Here is an 18011-nt window from a genome sequence, read left to right as displayed (position 1 = left end):
TCACTAAATATTTCAGAACTTCCTATCTCAGAGTTCAGCCAGGTCTCAGTCCAGAGAATAATTTGCGTGCCACACGCTTCCTGGAGGGCAGTAAACTCAGGAACTTTATTCCGAACACTCTGAAAATTACTGCTAATATCTTGATAGCTGAAGTGTGAGCACATCCTGATTTCCCTGCCTGCACGTCGACTGGTGAGTGTTCATCAGGACACCTCGCACTACTGCCTAGCCTAAAAACCCCCATGTTCACGCCACAAGTACTCTTCTATCCGAGTAGCCGCTTCCTTTGTGTAGTGCACCCCTGACCTATCTAGGGGCGTCCTACAATTCCCCACCCAATAGCGCAAGTCTAGAAATCTGCAGCCAAGACCGTCACAGAGTCGACGAAGCCTCTGGTTGAGACCCTCCACTCGGCTCCAAACCAAAGGACCCCGATCCACTCTGAGAACGATGCTGCAAATAGAGATCTCTGCTTGCACCCCGCTTGCGAGGCCAGCGGTCTTCACAAAATCCGCCAGCCGCCTGTACGAACTGAGGATCGCCTCAGAACCCAAGCGACAGGCATCATTGGTGCCGACGTGAGCAACCACTTGCAGACGACTGCACCCCGTACGCTCGATAGCCGCAGGCTCCCCTCTGCCCACCCCATTACCTCAGGGCTTGTGGTATTGTAAAGGGCAATAGTTTTAATCCATGATATTGATGAAGGTAAAACTGCTCAGCTATATAGTGTGCGTTATTTGATGCTGCCTCCTTTAATGCTGTCTGATTAGACGCTGCGCCACATGATGCTCTTCGATTTCATGCAGCCTCGTTTGACCCATGAGATTTAGCACCATTTAACGCTGTCCAGTTTAACACTACGCCTAACGACGCTTGCTGACTGACGCTGTCCCATTTGACTCTGCCCATTTGACGTTGCCCAAGATGACGCTTCCGCGTTGACGTTGTCTGGCTGTTAGCAGCTCTTTCGACTCTAATCGAAACCGCGAAGCAGCTGAGCGTCAGCGCCAAAACACGTGACGAAGCACTTCAAAATCAAGCAGTATTTAGGATCCTATTGCGGAATATAGTGACGTACCTCCTCAGTGCGACCAAACATCGCGTTCTCGATCAGCAGCTGCGCAGGCTGTTTCCTCAGGAAGTCCAACAGCTGCTTAGAGTCGTCGGTTTCGAGGCCCAGGTGGGCGCCCAGCGCGAAGGAGCGAGCCCGCATGCGATCGGAGCACACGCCGTCCCCCACAGCTACACCACTGTGTCCGATGGCTTTGTGGAACAGGCCTGCAAGGGTCGTAACACAACAATGTGGAGATAAAGCTACCATCAATGCGAAGTTCGGTTTGAACATTAAAGTGCTTTACTACACACAGTCATGTGAGAGGTGGTACCCCACTGCCCAGCCAGTTATAGGGAGACATACTGTTTGAGGTGGATTCCAAACCACGGTGCAGCTTGGCATTGAAAAAGGCGAAAGAAGGGAGAGAACATTCGTAAAATTACTAGGACTGACCAGAGATTAAACCCCAAATATTTGGACCATTATTCCACTGAGTCACCCAGCTCAATGTAAGCAATAGAGAAACATAATCAGAAAACTCAGACACTGGTAAAACCATAATATAACACTTCTTTTCTCTGACATTTATTCTGTCCTTATCGCCCACTGTTTTAATGCTTTGATAAATGTATTGAATCCAAAACCTCATATTGTCAGAAGTACACTTCTCAGCTAATGCCCGTTTCCCAAATATCTTGGTTACTGCTATACATGGGAAAGTGGTAAGTAAAGTGGCCTACAGAGGCACAAATATTGTGGTAAGAGGCCGATAAGAACAGTGGTGAGGGATCTCTTGTGAACCATCAGCACGTGATAGGGAACGTGCAGTTTGAAACCGGTAGCTCACGTCATACATACAGGGTGACGATTATTGAACTACATGAAAAAAAAGTAAATTAGATATTAGAGCGTGCACACATGTAAACGTCACTACAGATAATCGGTTTTAGGTTATGACAACTTCGATATGCATGCCATCATTGCCGATGATGTGGCGCAAACGATTAGCGAAATTCTGCATGACCCGCTGACGTGTCGGAACATCGATGCTCTCGATGACCTCCTGAATGGCTGTTTTTAGGTCAGCAGTGCCTCTGAGGTTATTGCTGTACACCTTGTCTGTAATACAGCCCCACAAAAAGGAGTCGCATATGTTCAGATTCAGAGAACATGGCGGCCTGCGGTCCTCAAAGTGCTCCTCCAGGACATCAGATACTCTCCTGCTTCGATGGGGTCTAGCTCCGTCTTGCATGAACCACATCCTGTCGAAATCAGGGTCTCTTTGGATGAGGGGGATGAAATCATCTTCCAAAAACGTCACGTACTGTTCAGTAGTCACCACGCCATCAAGAAATGTCGATTATTCCGTGACTGGACGTTGCACACCACACAGTCACCCGCTGAGGGCGAAGAGACTTCTCGATGTCGAAATGCGGATTTTCAGTCCCCGAAATGCGCCAATTTTGCTTATAGACCTAGAGAGATGAGGGGGAAGAAAGGGAGGAGGAGAAGAAAAGCAAAGCAAAGGGGGGGGGGGGGAGCCGATGCAGGGAGAGAGAAAAAGGGAGGCAGGTTGGATGCGAGAAGGAGTGGGGAAAGCAGTGGTGGGGAAAGAAAAAGGAGGAGAGGAAGCAGTCAAAGAAAGGGTAGGTGGGGAAAAGCAGGATGGTAGGAGGGGAGGGAGCTCAGGAAAAGGACAGAGGGAGGGAGTGGGAGGTGAGGATCAGAGTTGACAGGAGGGATAAATGGAGGGAGAGAGTGCATCATCCGGCAGGGGGAGTTGCCAGAATCCATCTTGGGAAAGGAGATGAAGGGCATAGAAGTGGAGGGTAGGGGGGCCACAACGGTGAAGGGGCGGCAGAGGGTGGGGGTTGGAGAGGAGAGGAACAAGCAGGGGATGGGGGGGATCAAGTCGGATGGAGGTGTAGAGGACTTGGATATGTTCGAGGAAAAGGAGCAGAGGGGGAAAGCAATCAGGTCATAGAGGATCCGTGCAGGGGACGGGTGAAGTATATGGAAGACGAGGAGGAGTGCATGGCGCTAGAGGATCTGGAAGGACTTATAGAATTTGGGAGTGGGGGGGGGGGGGGGACGGATATCCAGATGGGACTGGCATAACAGAGGATGGGACGGATTAAGGACTTGTAGGTGTGGAGGATGTTAGAGGGGTTCAACTTCCAGAGGAGTTTAAGGAGATGGAGGCGGTTGTGGGCTTTGGATTGGATTGAGCGGATATGGATCCAGGTGAGGTGACAGTGGTGAGTCCAAGGTGGGTGAGGGTGGGGGGAGAGGTGGACAGGACGGCACAGATTGAAAAATCAAGGAGCCAGAAGGAGCGAGTGGTACGACCTACAATGATTGCCTGGGTCTTGGATGGATTGATTTTAAGGAGACACTGCTTGCACCATGTGGCAAAATGGTCAAGGTGATTCTGGAGAAACGGCCGCAGTGGCCGAGTGGTTCTAGGCGCTACAGTCTGGAACCGAGCGACCGCTACGGTCTCAGGTTCGAATCCTGCCTCAAACATGGATGTGTGTGATGTCCTTAGGTTAGTTAAGTTTAAGTAGTTCTAAGTTCTAGGGGACTGATGACCTCAGATGTTAAGTCCCGTACTCAGAGCCATTTGAACCATTTGATTCTGGAGAAGGTGCCGATCTTACGTGCTGTTCCAGTTCATGTCTCTTTGCAACGTTACACTTCTGTTTTTAACTAATGTGACTGAGGCAAGCAGCACCACCACTAATACTCTATTCGAACATTAAAGTACAGGGTTATTCTAAAGGACTCATTTTCAAAAATTCATATGTATTCAAGTACAAATTCAAAATAAACAAGCTATGTACCAATGAAAAGAGGAAGTTTGGAAGTTTTTGGCGGGTGGCGGCGGGCGGGCGGTGATGGTTTCAGAAGCGGCTGGTAGAGTTCGCGCGGCAATAGGGTCGTCTTTCCGTTTCACTGTCAGTTGTGAATGAGATGACGACTGTGGAGCACAAGGTTTTCTAAGTTCTTGAGTTCGCGAAAAGTGAGTCACAGATCGTAGTGCAGCGGGCATTTCGTACCAGATTCGGTATTGAACCATCAACTCGCAAGAGCATTAGCCGTTGGTTTAAGCAATTTAAACAGACTGGGAGTGTGCGCAAAGGAAAAAGCACAGGCCGACCGCGTATGTCGGAGGATGATGTCCGACGGATTCGAGAAAGTTCTGTGTATAGTCCCAATAAGTCTACCAATAGAGCCAGTTGAGAACTTGGAATACCCCAACAAACTGTATGGAAAGTTCTGAGACGGCGTTTGCTGTACAAGCTGTACCGATCACAACTTCTGCAGGCTGCCAACCCCAATGACGGAGAGAAGCCTATCGCATTTTATGGTTTGTGCTAGGAAAGATGGAAGACGACGCATTTCTAGAGTGTGTAATTTTTAGCGATGAAGAGAAGTTCCACCTTAGTGGAAAAGTAAACAGACACAGTGTTCGCATATGGGATTTGGAAAATCCACATTTACCATTGCAACACGAAAGAGACTCACCGAAGATCAGTTCGTTCTGTAACAGGAATCACGTATCTGGACATGTTGAAACAATATCTGCTCCCTCACGTTACGGAAGATTCCCAGGACTTCATTTTCCAGCGGGATGGAGCTCCACCCCATCGGCACTGTGATGTACAAGGCTTTTTCAATGACTCCCTTCCTCAACGATGGACCGGTCGCAGGGGACCTGAGAACCTGGCTCTGCACTTCTGACCACCGAGATCTGCTGATCTGACTGGCTGCAACTATTTCTTATGGGGTTATGTGAAGGAAGCTGTTTACACCCCGCCTCTACCAAGCACTCTGATAGATCTGCGGAACCGGATCACTGCTGTCGTGCACTCAGCAACAGCAGATACGCTTTCGCGTGTGTGGGACGAGTTTGGCTACGGCGTCGATGTTTGCCTTGCAGCGAACGGGGGCCGCATTGAACATTTATAACATTTATCACATTTCTTATTATTAAATAGTTATTAAAAACTAATTAATTACAAATTATAAAATTTATTAAATTGATATCAAACATTATGAAAGAAAGAAAACTTTGAAACTTCCTCTTTTCATTGATAAAGAGCTTGTTTATTTTGGATTTGTACTTGAATAAATACGAAGTTTTGAAATGGGTCCATCGTTTACAATAACTCGGTATTATTTTGCATGATCAGCGGCATTAACTGCATTTTACCACATTTAGTTTTACCCGGTATTCATCATACCAAATAGAAATCTCTCCAAGCCGTTGTGTATACTCTTACGTTCACTCAGCGGCGACACCTTCCGGAGCACTAAAGCGTCATCAGCAAACAACCGCAGATTGCTCTCCACCCTGTCCGCCAAATCATTTATGTGTACAGAGAATAACAGCGCACTATCCTGGGGACACTCCTGACGATACCCTTGCCTCTGATGAACACTAGCCGTCAAGGACAACGTACTGTTCTGAATATTTGAAGAAATCTGGGAGCTACTCACATATGTGAGAACTTGCTCCGTGCGCTCGGCCCTTAGTTGACAGTCTGCTGTTAGCACTGTGTGAGGCACTTTCCGGAAAAATGAAAACAGCCTGTTGCGCACCATCCGTGGTTCACAGGATATCATGTGAAGAAAAAACGGCAAGCTGAGTTTCTCACGACCGATGCTTCCCAAATCCGGACGGTTTTGTAAATGGAAAGTTTTCCGTCTGAACGGTATTTATTATATTCGAAAATGGAACGAGGTCATTTATTCTGCTGCGAACCGACGGTAAGGGTATTGGTCTGTAATTTTGTGGGTCCGTTCTTCACCGTTGCCAATATACTGGGAGTTATCTACGCTTTTCTTCCAGTCACTTGGAACTTAGGGCTGGGTGATAAATTTGCAATAAATGCAAGAGGAGTAAGGACCGTTGCCGAAGAGTTCTCTCTGTACAAGCGAGCTCCGTCTTTATAGACATTGCCGTGATGGGAAGTTCAAGACTCATGCTGCTGACTGCTTTTGGCGATAGATTCACTAATACCATTGGAATGTTCTAGTGATACTACAGCCAGCTTGGTTTTAGTAAGTGCAATTTATTTAACAAGGCGAGGCCACGACGTTGAGATCACAGGTTCACTTCAAACTTTGTACGTACATACATTAATGCTTGTTCCGTAGATCATGAATACGACATTTCGTAACGACTTGGAACGTGCCAGTTTAACGTAAGTTTTCTTTACACAAAATAATTGATATATATATATATATACAGATGCTACTTCATATCTGAAAATTCATCTATGGAGTGAAAAGAGTTGTCACTTAGACATTGTTTTAATTTGCTTTTAAATGTTGGTTGGCTATCTGTCAGATTTTTAATGGTATTTTGTAAATGACCAAAGATTTTTGTGGCAGCATAATTCACCCCTTTCTATTTCAAATTGAGATTTAATCCAGAATAGTGAAGATCATCCATTCTTCTAGTGATGTAGCTATGTACGTCGCTATTATTTCTGAGTTGGGACGGAATATTAATAACAAATTTCATAAGTGGATATATGTATTGCGAAGGTACTGTGATATCCCGAGTTCCTCAAATAAATGTCTGCAAGGTGATCTTGGGTGGGCTCCATGTTTTACTCTGATTAAACGCTTTTGTGCAATGAATACTTTCTATCTTAATAACGAATTGCCCCAAAATATGATGCCATATGAAAGCAGTGAATGAAAATAGGCGCAGTAGGCTAATTTAATGATATGTTTGTTGTGGCGTAACAAGACTGCCACGCCACACGGAAGTAGCCGAAAGGCACGCATTAAACTCACGCAGGCTAGAGATAGGTCTGAAACAGGATACGTAATGAACGCTATAAAGAAAAGTACGTAGCTGCTGGAATACTTAACTTTAATCCATCATTTCAATACATCGTTCTGGACGGTACGTTCAAAACTGTTGATGGCGCCTGGCTAGGTCGTAGCAATTGACTTAGCTGAAGGCTATTCTAACTATATTCTCTGCAAATGAGAAAGGCTTCGTCAGTGTAGTCGCTAGCAAGTCGTCCGTACAACTGGGGCGAGTGCTAGTAAGTCTCTCGAGACCTGCCGTGTGGCGGCGCTCGGTCTGCGATCACTGACAGTGGCGACACGCGGGTCCGACATGTACTAATGGACCGCGGCCGATTTAAAGCTACCACCTAGCAAGTGTGGTGTCTGGCGGTGACACCACAATGTTTATCACCAAAATTTGCAATAACCCTAATAGCATAAGTAGCTGAACCTAACCGTTTCAGCAGATCATCCACGTGTTTCTTGCAATTCAATTTCTCATCAATGCACACATCCAGAAATTTTGAATATTCTATCTTAGCAACAAACTTCTGTTCATAGTCTATATTTATCAATGGTGTTGTGCCATTTACTGTACAGAATTTTATAAACTGTGTTTTCTCAAAATTTAGTGAGAGTCAATTTGCAGAGAACTACTCCTTTAGTAGGCCATTAAAACAACATAATGCTCAAGTAGTAAGACGCACTGCTCTGGCAATTGCGAGAAAATCGCAACAGAAGTTTTACGCGTGTGTTATGTAAATTTTAACATTTTAAAGAACATAGTTCTTATTATAGGAAACAGAGATCTATAATTATTATAAATAAACTGGAAGCGGACATGATCGCATAAATTTTTTAAAGTGGTGACCGGTTTCGATCTTATTATAAGATCATCTTCAGACCATAATTGTCTGCCAGAGGCGGTGGCGCATGGCAACCCTCTTGCTGGTACTGCAGACGCCACCAGCCACACACAAGAGGGTAACCATGCGCCACCGCCTCCGGCAGTCAATAAGGGTTGAAGATTATCTTATAATAAGATCGAAATCGGTCACCACTTTAAAAAATTTATGTGATCAAGACTGCTTCCAGTTTATTTATTATGTAACTGATGTATCTTTACGTAGGTGCTGGAAGTTAAGAGTTCTTGGTGGTTAAGTGGTGCCGGCACACTAGCTCAACGTGTGCGGTCAGAGGGATAGCTGCCCACTTTAATAATAACAATAATAAAATCTGGCACTACTCACAGATAACGAAACTACAGCAATCAGACAGATAGAAGTACTCAAAGAATGGGCAGAAAAAGTGGGGCTACAGATTTCCTTTCAGAAAACTGAGTTCTTTTGCACGAAATTAAACATTCCAAATCTGATCACAAAGTATGGCAAGATCAACAGTACCTACATGAAGTGCTCGAACCGACAGGAAAGGAGAAAATTGCCCAGAACACTAGGTCATTGAAAATGACGAGAGCCTTATACAAAAGACAGGATATTTATAGCAAGAAATGTTTGTCCACCTGCACCAAAATTCGTCACTACAACAATCAAACCTGAGGTCCTATACGCTAGTGAGACACTGATCTTACACACAAAGGCCGATCTTGTAGAACATTCTCATACAGGAAAGAAAAATCGTTAGGAAAATCATTGGGCTAAAACTCACGGACGATGGATATAGGCTTCACTCCAGGGACATCACAGAGAAGTTCTCCAACATCGCAGCGGACATTAGAAAGGGGTGCCTAAAATTTTATGGACACATAAGCAGACTTCCACAGACCAGACACCAACAGAATCCTAAGGTACACCCAGAGACTCAAGACCACTACAGCCTGGATGACACAAGTCAAATTCGATCAGGAAAGAGCTCAGATAGATTCAGCGGACGTCATGGACAAAGGCGTCTCTAGGTGCAAGATGTACGAGTGGGAAGTGATGTCAGAGAAAACAGCACCTAAAGCCCAAAGGCCAAAGTGGACGGAAGAAAGAAAGAGAGCCTTTAGTGAACGAATGGAGGAGTACTGGAAGAACAGGAAGAACAAGTAGTCATGAACGTTTCGCGTGGTGTGATAAAAGGCTTGTAACGTGTGTAATAATAATAATAATAAGATGAGTGAATGTATCAACGATGAACTTGAAGCAGTGTCATGGACATCCGCCCCGAACAAATGACATAAAAATGACATAAAAAAGTGGTTACCGTTTGAGATTCGTGAGATAAAGTTGTATCAAGCGATGGTTGTATTCCAGGTCAGACTTAATTGTTAGTCTAGATTTTTTCATCATTGGTCACATTGTTCAATTTATATAACATTTGTAAGGTAATACAATTTTTAAAAACCACATGTATTTGCATGAAGTTTTAGTGAATTTCATGTTATTTGACTACTTATTATTTAGAATAAACATTTTTATAATTGTCGAAAGGTAAATGAAAAAGCGCATAGAGTTTTCCTCAAAACATATCCCTGTGATGATTTACGACATGTTTTATACATGCAATCTGGTAAGGTACCCTAAACTACCTTGCACCTCGACACTTCGAGCTGCAGACATAGCGGCAGGCAGCACTTGGCAGATAACCTACGTAGCGGTGGAATGCTGCTAATGTAGCAAGAACGAATAGTGTAGGGTGCAAATTTTTTGAATATCACGGAGTTACCATTTGTACTGCAGAAATGAAGGTTTGAGGGAGAGTCGAACCGTTCCTTCATACACGTTGGTCTTACGAAGTCCAAATGCTAACCACTTGACCGGCACCCACGAACAGATATATGAGTTCCATAATAGACGCCTGAAGCTTCTCGGAATTGCCAGAGTAGTGCACCTTACTGCTCGTGCATTGTGCTCTTTTAATTGCCTACTAAAGTGCACCAAGCCTGAAGTAAATCCGTGATCCCAACGTCGTTGTCTCCCCTTGTAAGATGAGTAACCCTCAGGAGATATCACGCTCATAGCGAGTTACACCACCTCTAGCGTTGATAGTGGCTTCAATTTGAAATGACAGACCACATCTTTCTTCAGATCAGCCATAAGTACAGGAAGTTATTCACTTGTGATTAGATTCTGTAGAACCACTAAAATAAGGGGATGTTGTTTGCTACGTTTCACCCACTGTTTCAATTAGGCCCAGACATTTTTTAATTGGATTAAAATCACGTGATGTAAGGATACTTGTATGTTCGTCAAATCAGGAACGTATCTGTGGAGCCCTGTGAACGCAGCTGATGTCATTCTGAAAATGGAAGTATTCACAGCATACTCATGGTAAGTACGTAGATGAAAGGGCGACATTTGGTTACCGAATATGTTCAAATAAACGTTCTGGACCATGTGCACAGTAGTCGGAGTCAGTGGACCCAAGCGTGGTACGAAAAAAAAAAACTAAAACATTACAAAATCACCTCTACTCTGAACTAGATCATCCACACAGCGCCAGTGAAGTGTCTAAGCCGGCCTCGGTGGCCGAACGGCTGTAGGCTCTTCAGTCCGGAACCGCGCGACTGCTAAGCTCGCAAGCCTCGGGCATGGATGTGTGTGACGTCCTTAGGTTAGTTAGGTTTAAGTAGTTCTAAGTTCTAGGGGACTGATGACCTCAGATGTTAAGTCCCATAGTGCTCAGAGCCATTTGAACCATTTTTGAAATGTCTGATTGGCCCATCACTGTAGTCTGTCACATGGATCATTTAAAAAGGGACAAAATCTCGACTCGTCGGCCCAGACTGCATCCTTCCAGTCCTTTCTCAATGTTCTGTGTCCTGTTGAAGACGCTATAGCTTCACGTGCCCCTCTTAGCAATTGTCTTTGGCGGTGCGCCTCACTCCAGGTTTCTTTCATGCAGTTCATTTTGCGGTGTTCACTCGGAAACTGGTTCAAATAACACAAATAACTACAATCGGAGGTTAGTACAGCTTCGTGCGTTTGTGAAAAGATCTATGCGTGAATCATAGGCCTACAACAATTACCACCGCCATACTTAGCAAAAAAGAACGCGAGAAAATTCTGATCGTATATAAAATCGCTGAGCGGGTCTAAGCCTTCCATTTAGTCCCTTGTTGTCCAATCTGGTCTGGCAGTTGAAGATAGCAAAACTAAAGCCGAAGTTTTAAATTTCTCTTCCAAAGAAATCGTTCACACAGGAGATCGTACAAAAGTACTGTCAGATTAAAACTGTGTGCCCGACCGAGGCTCGAACTCGGGACCTTTGCCTTTCGTGGGCAAGTGCTCTACCATCTGAGCTACCGAAGTACGACTCACGCCCGGTACTCACAGCTTTACTTCTGCCAGTACCTCGTCTCCTACCTTCCAAACTTTACAGAAGCTCTCCTGCGAACCTTGCAGAACTAGCACTCCTGCAAGAAAGGATATAGCGGAGACATGGCTTAGCCACAGCCTGGGGGATGTTTCCAGAATGAGATTTTCACTCTGCAGCGGAGTGTGCGCTGATATGAAACGTCGTGCTTCGGTAGCTCAGATGGTAGAGCACTTGCCTGTGAAAGGCAAAGGTCCCGATTTCGAGTCTCGGTCGGGCACACAGTTTTAATCTGCCAGGAAGTTTCATATCAGCGCACACTCCGCTGCAGAGTGAAAATTTCATTCTGAAAAGTACTGTCATTTGACCATCGGACAGACTCCCGTATGGACGACATATTAATAAACATAGCCGGGGTAGAGAAGCAGCTGAAAGATGAAAGCAAATAAATCGCCAGGTCCGTATGGAATCCCCATTTGGTTATAGAAAGAGTGCTCTGCGGCAGTGGCCCATTACCTAGTTTTCATTTATCATGAATCTCTGGCACGGCACGAAGTTCCAACGACTATAAAATAGCGCAGGTGACTCCTGTATATAGAAGGCTAAAAGAACGGACCCGCAAAATTAGAGACCAATACTCCTAACTTCAGGTGGCTGCAGAATCCCTGAACATATTTTCAGTTCGAATATAATAAATGAGCCGCGCACGAGAAAAGAGAGCCGCTTGTATGAATATCAAGAGCTCAGATGGAAACCCAGTTCTAAGCAAAGAAGGGAAAGCAGAAAGGTGGAAGGAGTATATAGAGGGCCTATACAAGGGCGATATATTTGAGGACTATATTATGGAAATGGAAGAGGATGTAGATGAAGATAAAATGGGAGATACGATACTGCGTGAAGAGTTTGACAGAGCACTGAAAGACCTGAGACGAAGCAAGGCCCCGGGAGTAGACAACATTCCGTTGGAACTACTGACGGCCTTGGGAGAGCCAGTCCTGACAAAACTCTACCATCTGGTGAGCAAGATATATGAGACAGGCTAAATACCCTCAGACATCAAGAAGAATATAATAATCCCAATCCCAAAGAAAGCAGGTGTTGACAGATGTAAAAATTACCGAACAGTCAGTTTAATAAGACACAGCTGCAAAATACCAACGCGAATTCTTTACAGACGAATGGAAAAACTGATAGAAGCCGACGGGGAAGATCGGTTTGGATTCCGTAGAAATATGGGAACACGTGAGGCAATACTGACCTTACGACTTATCTTAGAAGAAAGATTAAGGAAAGGCAAACCTACGTTTCTAGCATTTGTAGACTTAGAGAAAACTTTTGACAATGTTGACTGGAAACCAGATGGCAGTTACAAGAGTCGAGGGACATGAAAGGGAAGCAGTGGTTGGAAGGGAGTGAGACAGGGTTGTAGCCTCTCCCCGATGTTATTCAATCTGTATATTGAGCAAGCAGTAAAGGAAACAAAAGAAAAATTCGGAGTAGGTATTAAAATCCATGGAGAAGAAATAAAAACTTTGAGGTTCGCTGATGACATTGTTATTCTGTCAGAGACAGCAAAGGACTTGGAAGAGCAGTTGAACGGAATGGACAGTGTCTTGAAAGGAGGATATAAGATGAACATCAACAACAGCAAAACGAGGATAATGGAATGTGGTCGAATTATGTCGGGAGATGCTGAGGGTATTAGATTAGGAAATGAGACACTGAAAGTAGTAAAGGAGTTTTGCTATTTGGGGAGCAAAATAACTGATGATGGTCGAAGTAGAGAGGGTATAAAATGTTGACTGGCAATGGCAGGGAAATCGTTTCTGAAGAAGAGAGATTTGTTAACATCGAGTATAGATTTAAGCGTCAGGAAGTCGTTTCAGAAAGTGTTTGTATGGAGTGTAGCTATGTATGGAAGTGAAACATAGATGATAAATAGTTTGGACAAGAAGAGAATTGAAGCTTTCAAAACGTGGTGCTACAGAAGAATGCTGATGATCAGATGGGTAGATCACATAGCTAATGAGGATGTATTGAACAGAATTGGGGAGAAGAGGAGTTTGTGGCACAACGTGACAAGAAGGAGGGACCGATTGGTAGGACATGTTCTGAGGCATCAGGGGATCACATATTTAGCATTGGAGGGCAGTGTGGAGGGTAAAAATCGTAGAGGGAGACCAAGAGATGAATACACTGAGTAGATTCAGAAGGATGTAGGTTGCAGTAAGTACTGGGAGATGAAGAAACTTGCACAGGATAGAGTAGCATGGACAGCTGCCTCAAACTGGTCTCAGGATTGAAGACCGCGACAACAACAACGTGTGTCCGGCAGTGAGTTGGAGACGGATCAGCAGTGCAGTCAGGACGCAGCAGCAGTGAAGTCTGGGACGGAGCGCCGGTGAGACGCGGACAGTCAGTGCTCGCCGACCGCTGACAACACAGATGAACTGTCCGACGGAGCGACATTGGAGGAGAACGACCGTTGGTTGGTCGTTCGGTTGGTCGTCTCATCGGCCGACGTATATTTGGTCCTTTCATCGTTTCCGTGACTGGGCAGTTGGTCAGTTGGCGAGGAGCAGCAAGAAATCCCCAACCGCGCGGAGTCGGGCCAGAACCGCTGGTGGTGTGCACGCGCAGTTGGAATGTGGGGTGCTGCTTGCGAGTGCTACGAAGTTCGTCGCCCACCGATCTTGGACATGGGAGTTGAGTCCTCACTTAACCTATTACCGAGTCTCAGCTGTTTATATTTCTTCGTTTGATCCTGGTTGTTGCTTTTGGGACATTCCCACGAGCAACAACGTGGGTGAATAAAATGTTCTCGGGTTTCCAACCGCGTCAATTGATTAAAACTACACGAGCTTTCGGCCAAGCACTCCTTGGCCATTGTCAAATGTTATGACTGTCAGTGGGCTGTTGGTGCGCCCTTATATACGCTAGCTGCCGGCTGTGACGTCGCTGGTGCCCGTGACATTGCCATATATGGGCATGTTTTGAGTCGGCGTTCGATGTGTTGTGTGGCACCACATTCTGCAATTATTCTTAATTTATGAGCATGAGCGTATTTTGTCCAGTGAACTTAAGATCTCTTCTTCTGACGAAGTCCAGGAATGCTGTGTTGTGTTCCCTTAAATAATCTTTCATCGAGCAGTGTTCTTTACTCAGTAGAATAAAATATGGTCATACCTTTTACGCAGTACACGTCCCGAAATGTGGTGACAGCTATAGTCATGTTCAGAAAAAACAGACCACCTTGAACGACTAGAGATAGAATGTTCATATTCACAGAACGTGTACATTAGTATATTCCATAGAACTGATTAGCTTTTGTCACCTCAGCTCAGCATTTGACTGTTGCCTAGCAGGCACAGGGTCCGCCTTGACCCCTGTTAGCTCGTTCCATGCATGTTGCCATCAACGTGTATAAGGTGCGAATGGCGTCCTTTAGTATTGCCATCCACACTGCATTGACGATGTTCCATGAGTGTTGGCATCGAGGGCGTACAATGCGCGAATGGCGTCCTTTGGTATTGTCATCCAAAGTTCATGTGCAGTAGTTGGCGTAGGGTCACAGTGCTGCACACGTCACTTCACCATGTCCCACACATTTTCGATTGGCGACATGTCTGGTGATATGGCGGGCCAGGACATCCTGTGACACCAAAGAGGCACGTGTTTCTGCAGCAACATGTGGTCGTGCATTGCCTTGCTGAAAAATGGCGTCTGGGGTGTTGTGCAGGAAGGATATAGCCACAGGTCGCAGGGTCTCATTCACGTAGGTCAACTGACAAGCACCACTTGTGATTTGTGATTATATCCAGTAGCACCCCACACCACTTCATCTGGTGCTGTATGCGTTGTGCGAATGCAGTCATTGTGATGCCGCTCCTCCTAAATGTAAATGTCGAGTGACTAGGGCCTCCCGTCGGATAGACCGTTCGCTGGGTGCAAGTCTTTCGATTTGACGCCAATTCGGCGGCTTGCGCGTCGATGGGGATGAAATGATGATGATTAGGAAAACACAACACCAAGTCCCTGAGCGGAGAAAATCTACGACCCACCCGGGAATCGAACCCGGGCCCTTAGGATTCTGTAGCGCTGACCACTCAGCTACCGTGGGCGGACGCCGCTACCCCCGTCTGCGAGGAACCAAAATGCGTCCTCAGTGGCGTCGTTGCATACGCCATTGCCATATAGCGTGTTTCTGCACATTCGTCTAATGTAGTCGGAGAATTAGACGACGCGCACTTAACCCATGCAGTAATAAACGGCGACGGACTATCACCACTGTTCAATTGTTGCGGCAGAGCCGAGGAGGACGGAGATCTGTCCTGCAAAGCCATTCGGATGAGGTGTCGATATTCTCGGAGTGGCTGGGGAAGGGGTCCCCCCTGTCCTTACCCTTCCCCACTGTGCACACACTCGACACCCGCTGCACTGCCGAAGCGCTTCGTACCACACGAGCAGGAGTTTGCCAGATGGATGCATCCCACTCTCACACCAATAATACACCCTCTTTCAAACTCACTGATCTGACGGTACAGTTCGTGCATACGTCTGGGAGGCATCCTCCACGTCTGCTCAGGTCATACTGATCCATTCGGTTTATAGCGAAAACAAGAGTTTTAACAGTAGGTGGTGTCGCGGTCCAACGTGGTTTAAATGCTAATCAATTCTGCAGAAGATACTAATGTACATGTCTGGTGAATAAGAGCGTCCTATCTCTAGTCGTTCAAGGTGTTCTGATTTTTTTTCTTTATGATGTGTAGTTACGTACATACCCTTGGCCAATGGAGACAGGATGAGGGCGTGGCAGGACCACGCCCCTGCGCTGCCGCCGAAGATGGTGACGTTGTCGGGGTCTCCGCCGAAGCTGGCGATGTTGTCCTTGACCCAGCGCAGCGCCATCACCTGGTCCTTGAAGCCCATGTTCCCCGGCACCACGCGGTCCCCCGTGCTCAGGAAGCCTGCAGCACAACACGCGGCAATCATCACAGCTGTTTACAACCTCGTACACCGGTACAGCTACTAACGCCACAGCCATTGTTTTAAACATGGTGAAAGAAGAGTGTGAATGTGGTAGCACGCTATGTCGTGAAAATGTTTAATTTCATTTATCTTCTTATTGTATTGCAGTACTGTAATGAGGAACTAGCACATATTTTCATCTAAGGTATACAACACTGCTGTATCTCGCGATCAAGGCTCACTAACAGTGTAGAGGTCTGAGGCTGCTCTGAGGAAACAGATTCAGTCACCACAAAGCACTCCCAAATTACACTGCCCCTCAATAAGGCAAGTGAGCATGTACAGATAAATAGTAGCTACCTGTGTCTGATGCTCAGAATACTCAGTGTAAGCTTCCACCCTTCTTGCCACTTTTCGGTGATTGTTAGCGCTTGCAAATTTAATTAAAGGCAATTGGAAAGTATTCGGTTGGAGGATCGGAACTCCCATAGAGAAACAATAGGGAGCAGTAAAAGTTGTGATTCTGTGCCTAGTACCCACCCAGTTCCTACGTTACCATTTTCTAAAACAGTGTGATGAATGGTTCATTTTAATGGGATCTAGGATGTGGTTAGTTAATATTCATTAAGTATCTAGTATTACTTGCTATTACAAAAAATGGTTCAAATGGCTCTGAGCACTATGGGACTTAACATCTGTGGTCATTAGTCCCCTAGAACAACTTAAACCTAACTAACCTACGGACATCACACACATCCATGCCCGAGGCAGGAGTCGAACCTGCGACTGTAGCAGTCGAGTGGTTCCGGACTGAGCGCCTAGAACCGCTAGACCACCGCGGCCGGCACTTGTGATTACAATAAGCGTCTTTTAGACAAAAACTGCAACCCCCAAAAAACCTCATTCGCCGTAGTCACTGCGATTTTCACTCTGGCTAGCGAAATACTGAATGTGGAATTACTAGTGTTACCTTCTTGGAGATGTGGTCTGTCTACGCAACTAAATAAAACGTTGTTTGTTTTTTGTTCTCGCATGTTTAGCTTCATTTTCTTTACAAGGCACTCTCAGAGGCCTGTAATACATGTCTGATGTGTGTATATCCTGTTGTTGTGGAGTTCAGTCAGTAGACAGGTTTGATGCAGCTCTTCATACTACAATGGCCTGTGCGGGCCTCTTCATCCTTATACAACTACTGCAACTTACATCCTTCTGAATGTGGTTACTGTATTCATCTCTTGGTCCTCTTCTACTCTTCTCTCTTCTACAGTCCTCCGTCCCACCCCCAACCCCCCCACCTCCCATCCCCCCCCACCCTCCGCCAGACTACCTTCCAATACTATATTGGTGATCCCTTGATGTCTAAGAATGTGTCCTATCAACCATCAACCAATCCATTCTTCTAGTCTGGTTGTGCCACAAATTTCTTTCCCCCCAAATTATATTCAATACCTCCTCATTAGTTACGTGATCTATTCACCTAATTTGCAGCATTCTTCTGTAACACCATATTTCAAAACCTTCTATTCTCTTCTTGTCTAAACTGTTTATCGTCCATGTTCCACTTCTATACATAATTACATTTCATACAAATACTTCGTGAGAAGACTTCCTAACACTTAAATTAATAACTAATGTTAACAAATATCTTCTTTTCCGAAACGCTTTTCTTGGCATTGTAAATCTACGTTTTATATCCTCTCCATATCGGCCATCATCAGTTATTTTGCTGGCTAAATGACAAAACTCATCCACTTCTTTAAGTGTCTCGTCTCCTAATATAATTCCCTCTGGATCACCTCATTTAATTCGACTACAATCCATTTTCCTTGTTTTACTTTTGTTGAAGTTCGTTTTACATCCTCATTTCAAGAGCCTCTACCTACTGTTCAACTGCTCTTCCATGTCCTTTCTATCCCTG

At 45.4% G+C, this 18011-nt stretch overlaps 2 protein-coding genes across 2 annotated transcripts in view; both read right to left on the bottom strand.

Annotated features, from left to right (window-relative positions):
* LOC126425164 (esterase FE4-like) overlaps positions 1-18011 on the bottom strand; it is a 346217-nt gene that overhangs the window by 113841 nt on the left and 214365 nt on the right. The window lies entirely within an intron of this gene.
* The window catches only part of LOC126425165 (esterase FE4-like), a 70645-nt gene that overhangs the window by 10960 nt on the left and 41674 nt on the right, over positions 1-18011 (bottom strand). The window contains exons 4-5 of the mRNA XM_050088117.1: positions 15907-16092; positions 1082-1281 (exon numbers count right to left, since the gene is read on the bottom strand). Coding sequence (XP_049944074.1) covers positions 1082-1281; positions 15907-16092 — 386 coding nt within the window. The remainder of the gene's footprint in view (positions 1-1081; positions 1282-15906; positions 16093-18011) is intronic.

Source organism: Schistocerca serialis, chromosome 10 (assembly GCF_023864345.2).
Source record: "Schistocerca serialis cubense isolate TAMUIC-IGC-003099 chromosome 10, iqSchSeri2.2, whole genome shotgun sequence".
In the NCBI taxonomy this organism is placed as follows: Eukaryota; Metazoa; Arthropoda; class Insecta; order Orthoptera; family Acrididae; genus Schistocerca; species Schistocerca serialis.
Note: the sequence above shows the minus strand (reverse complement) of the source record. Positions and strands in the feature narration are given on the sequence as shown.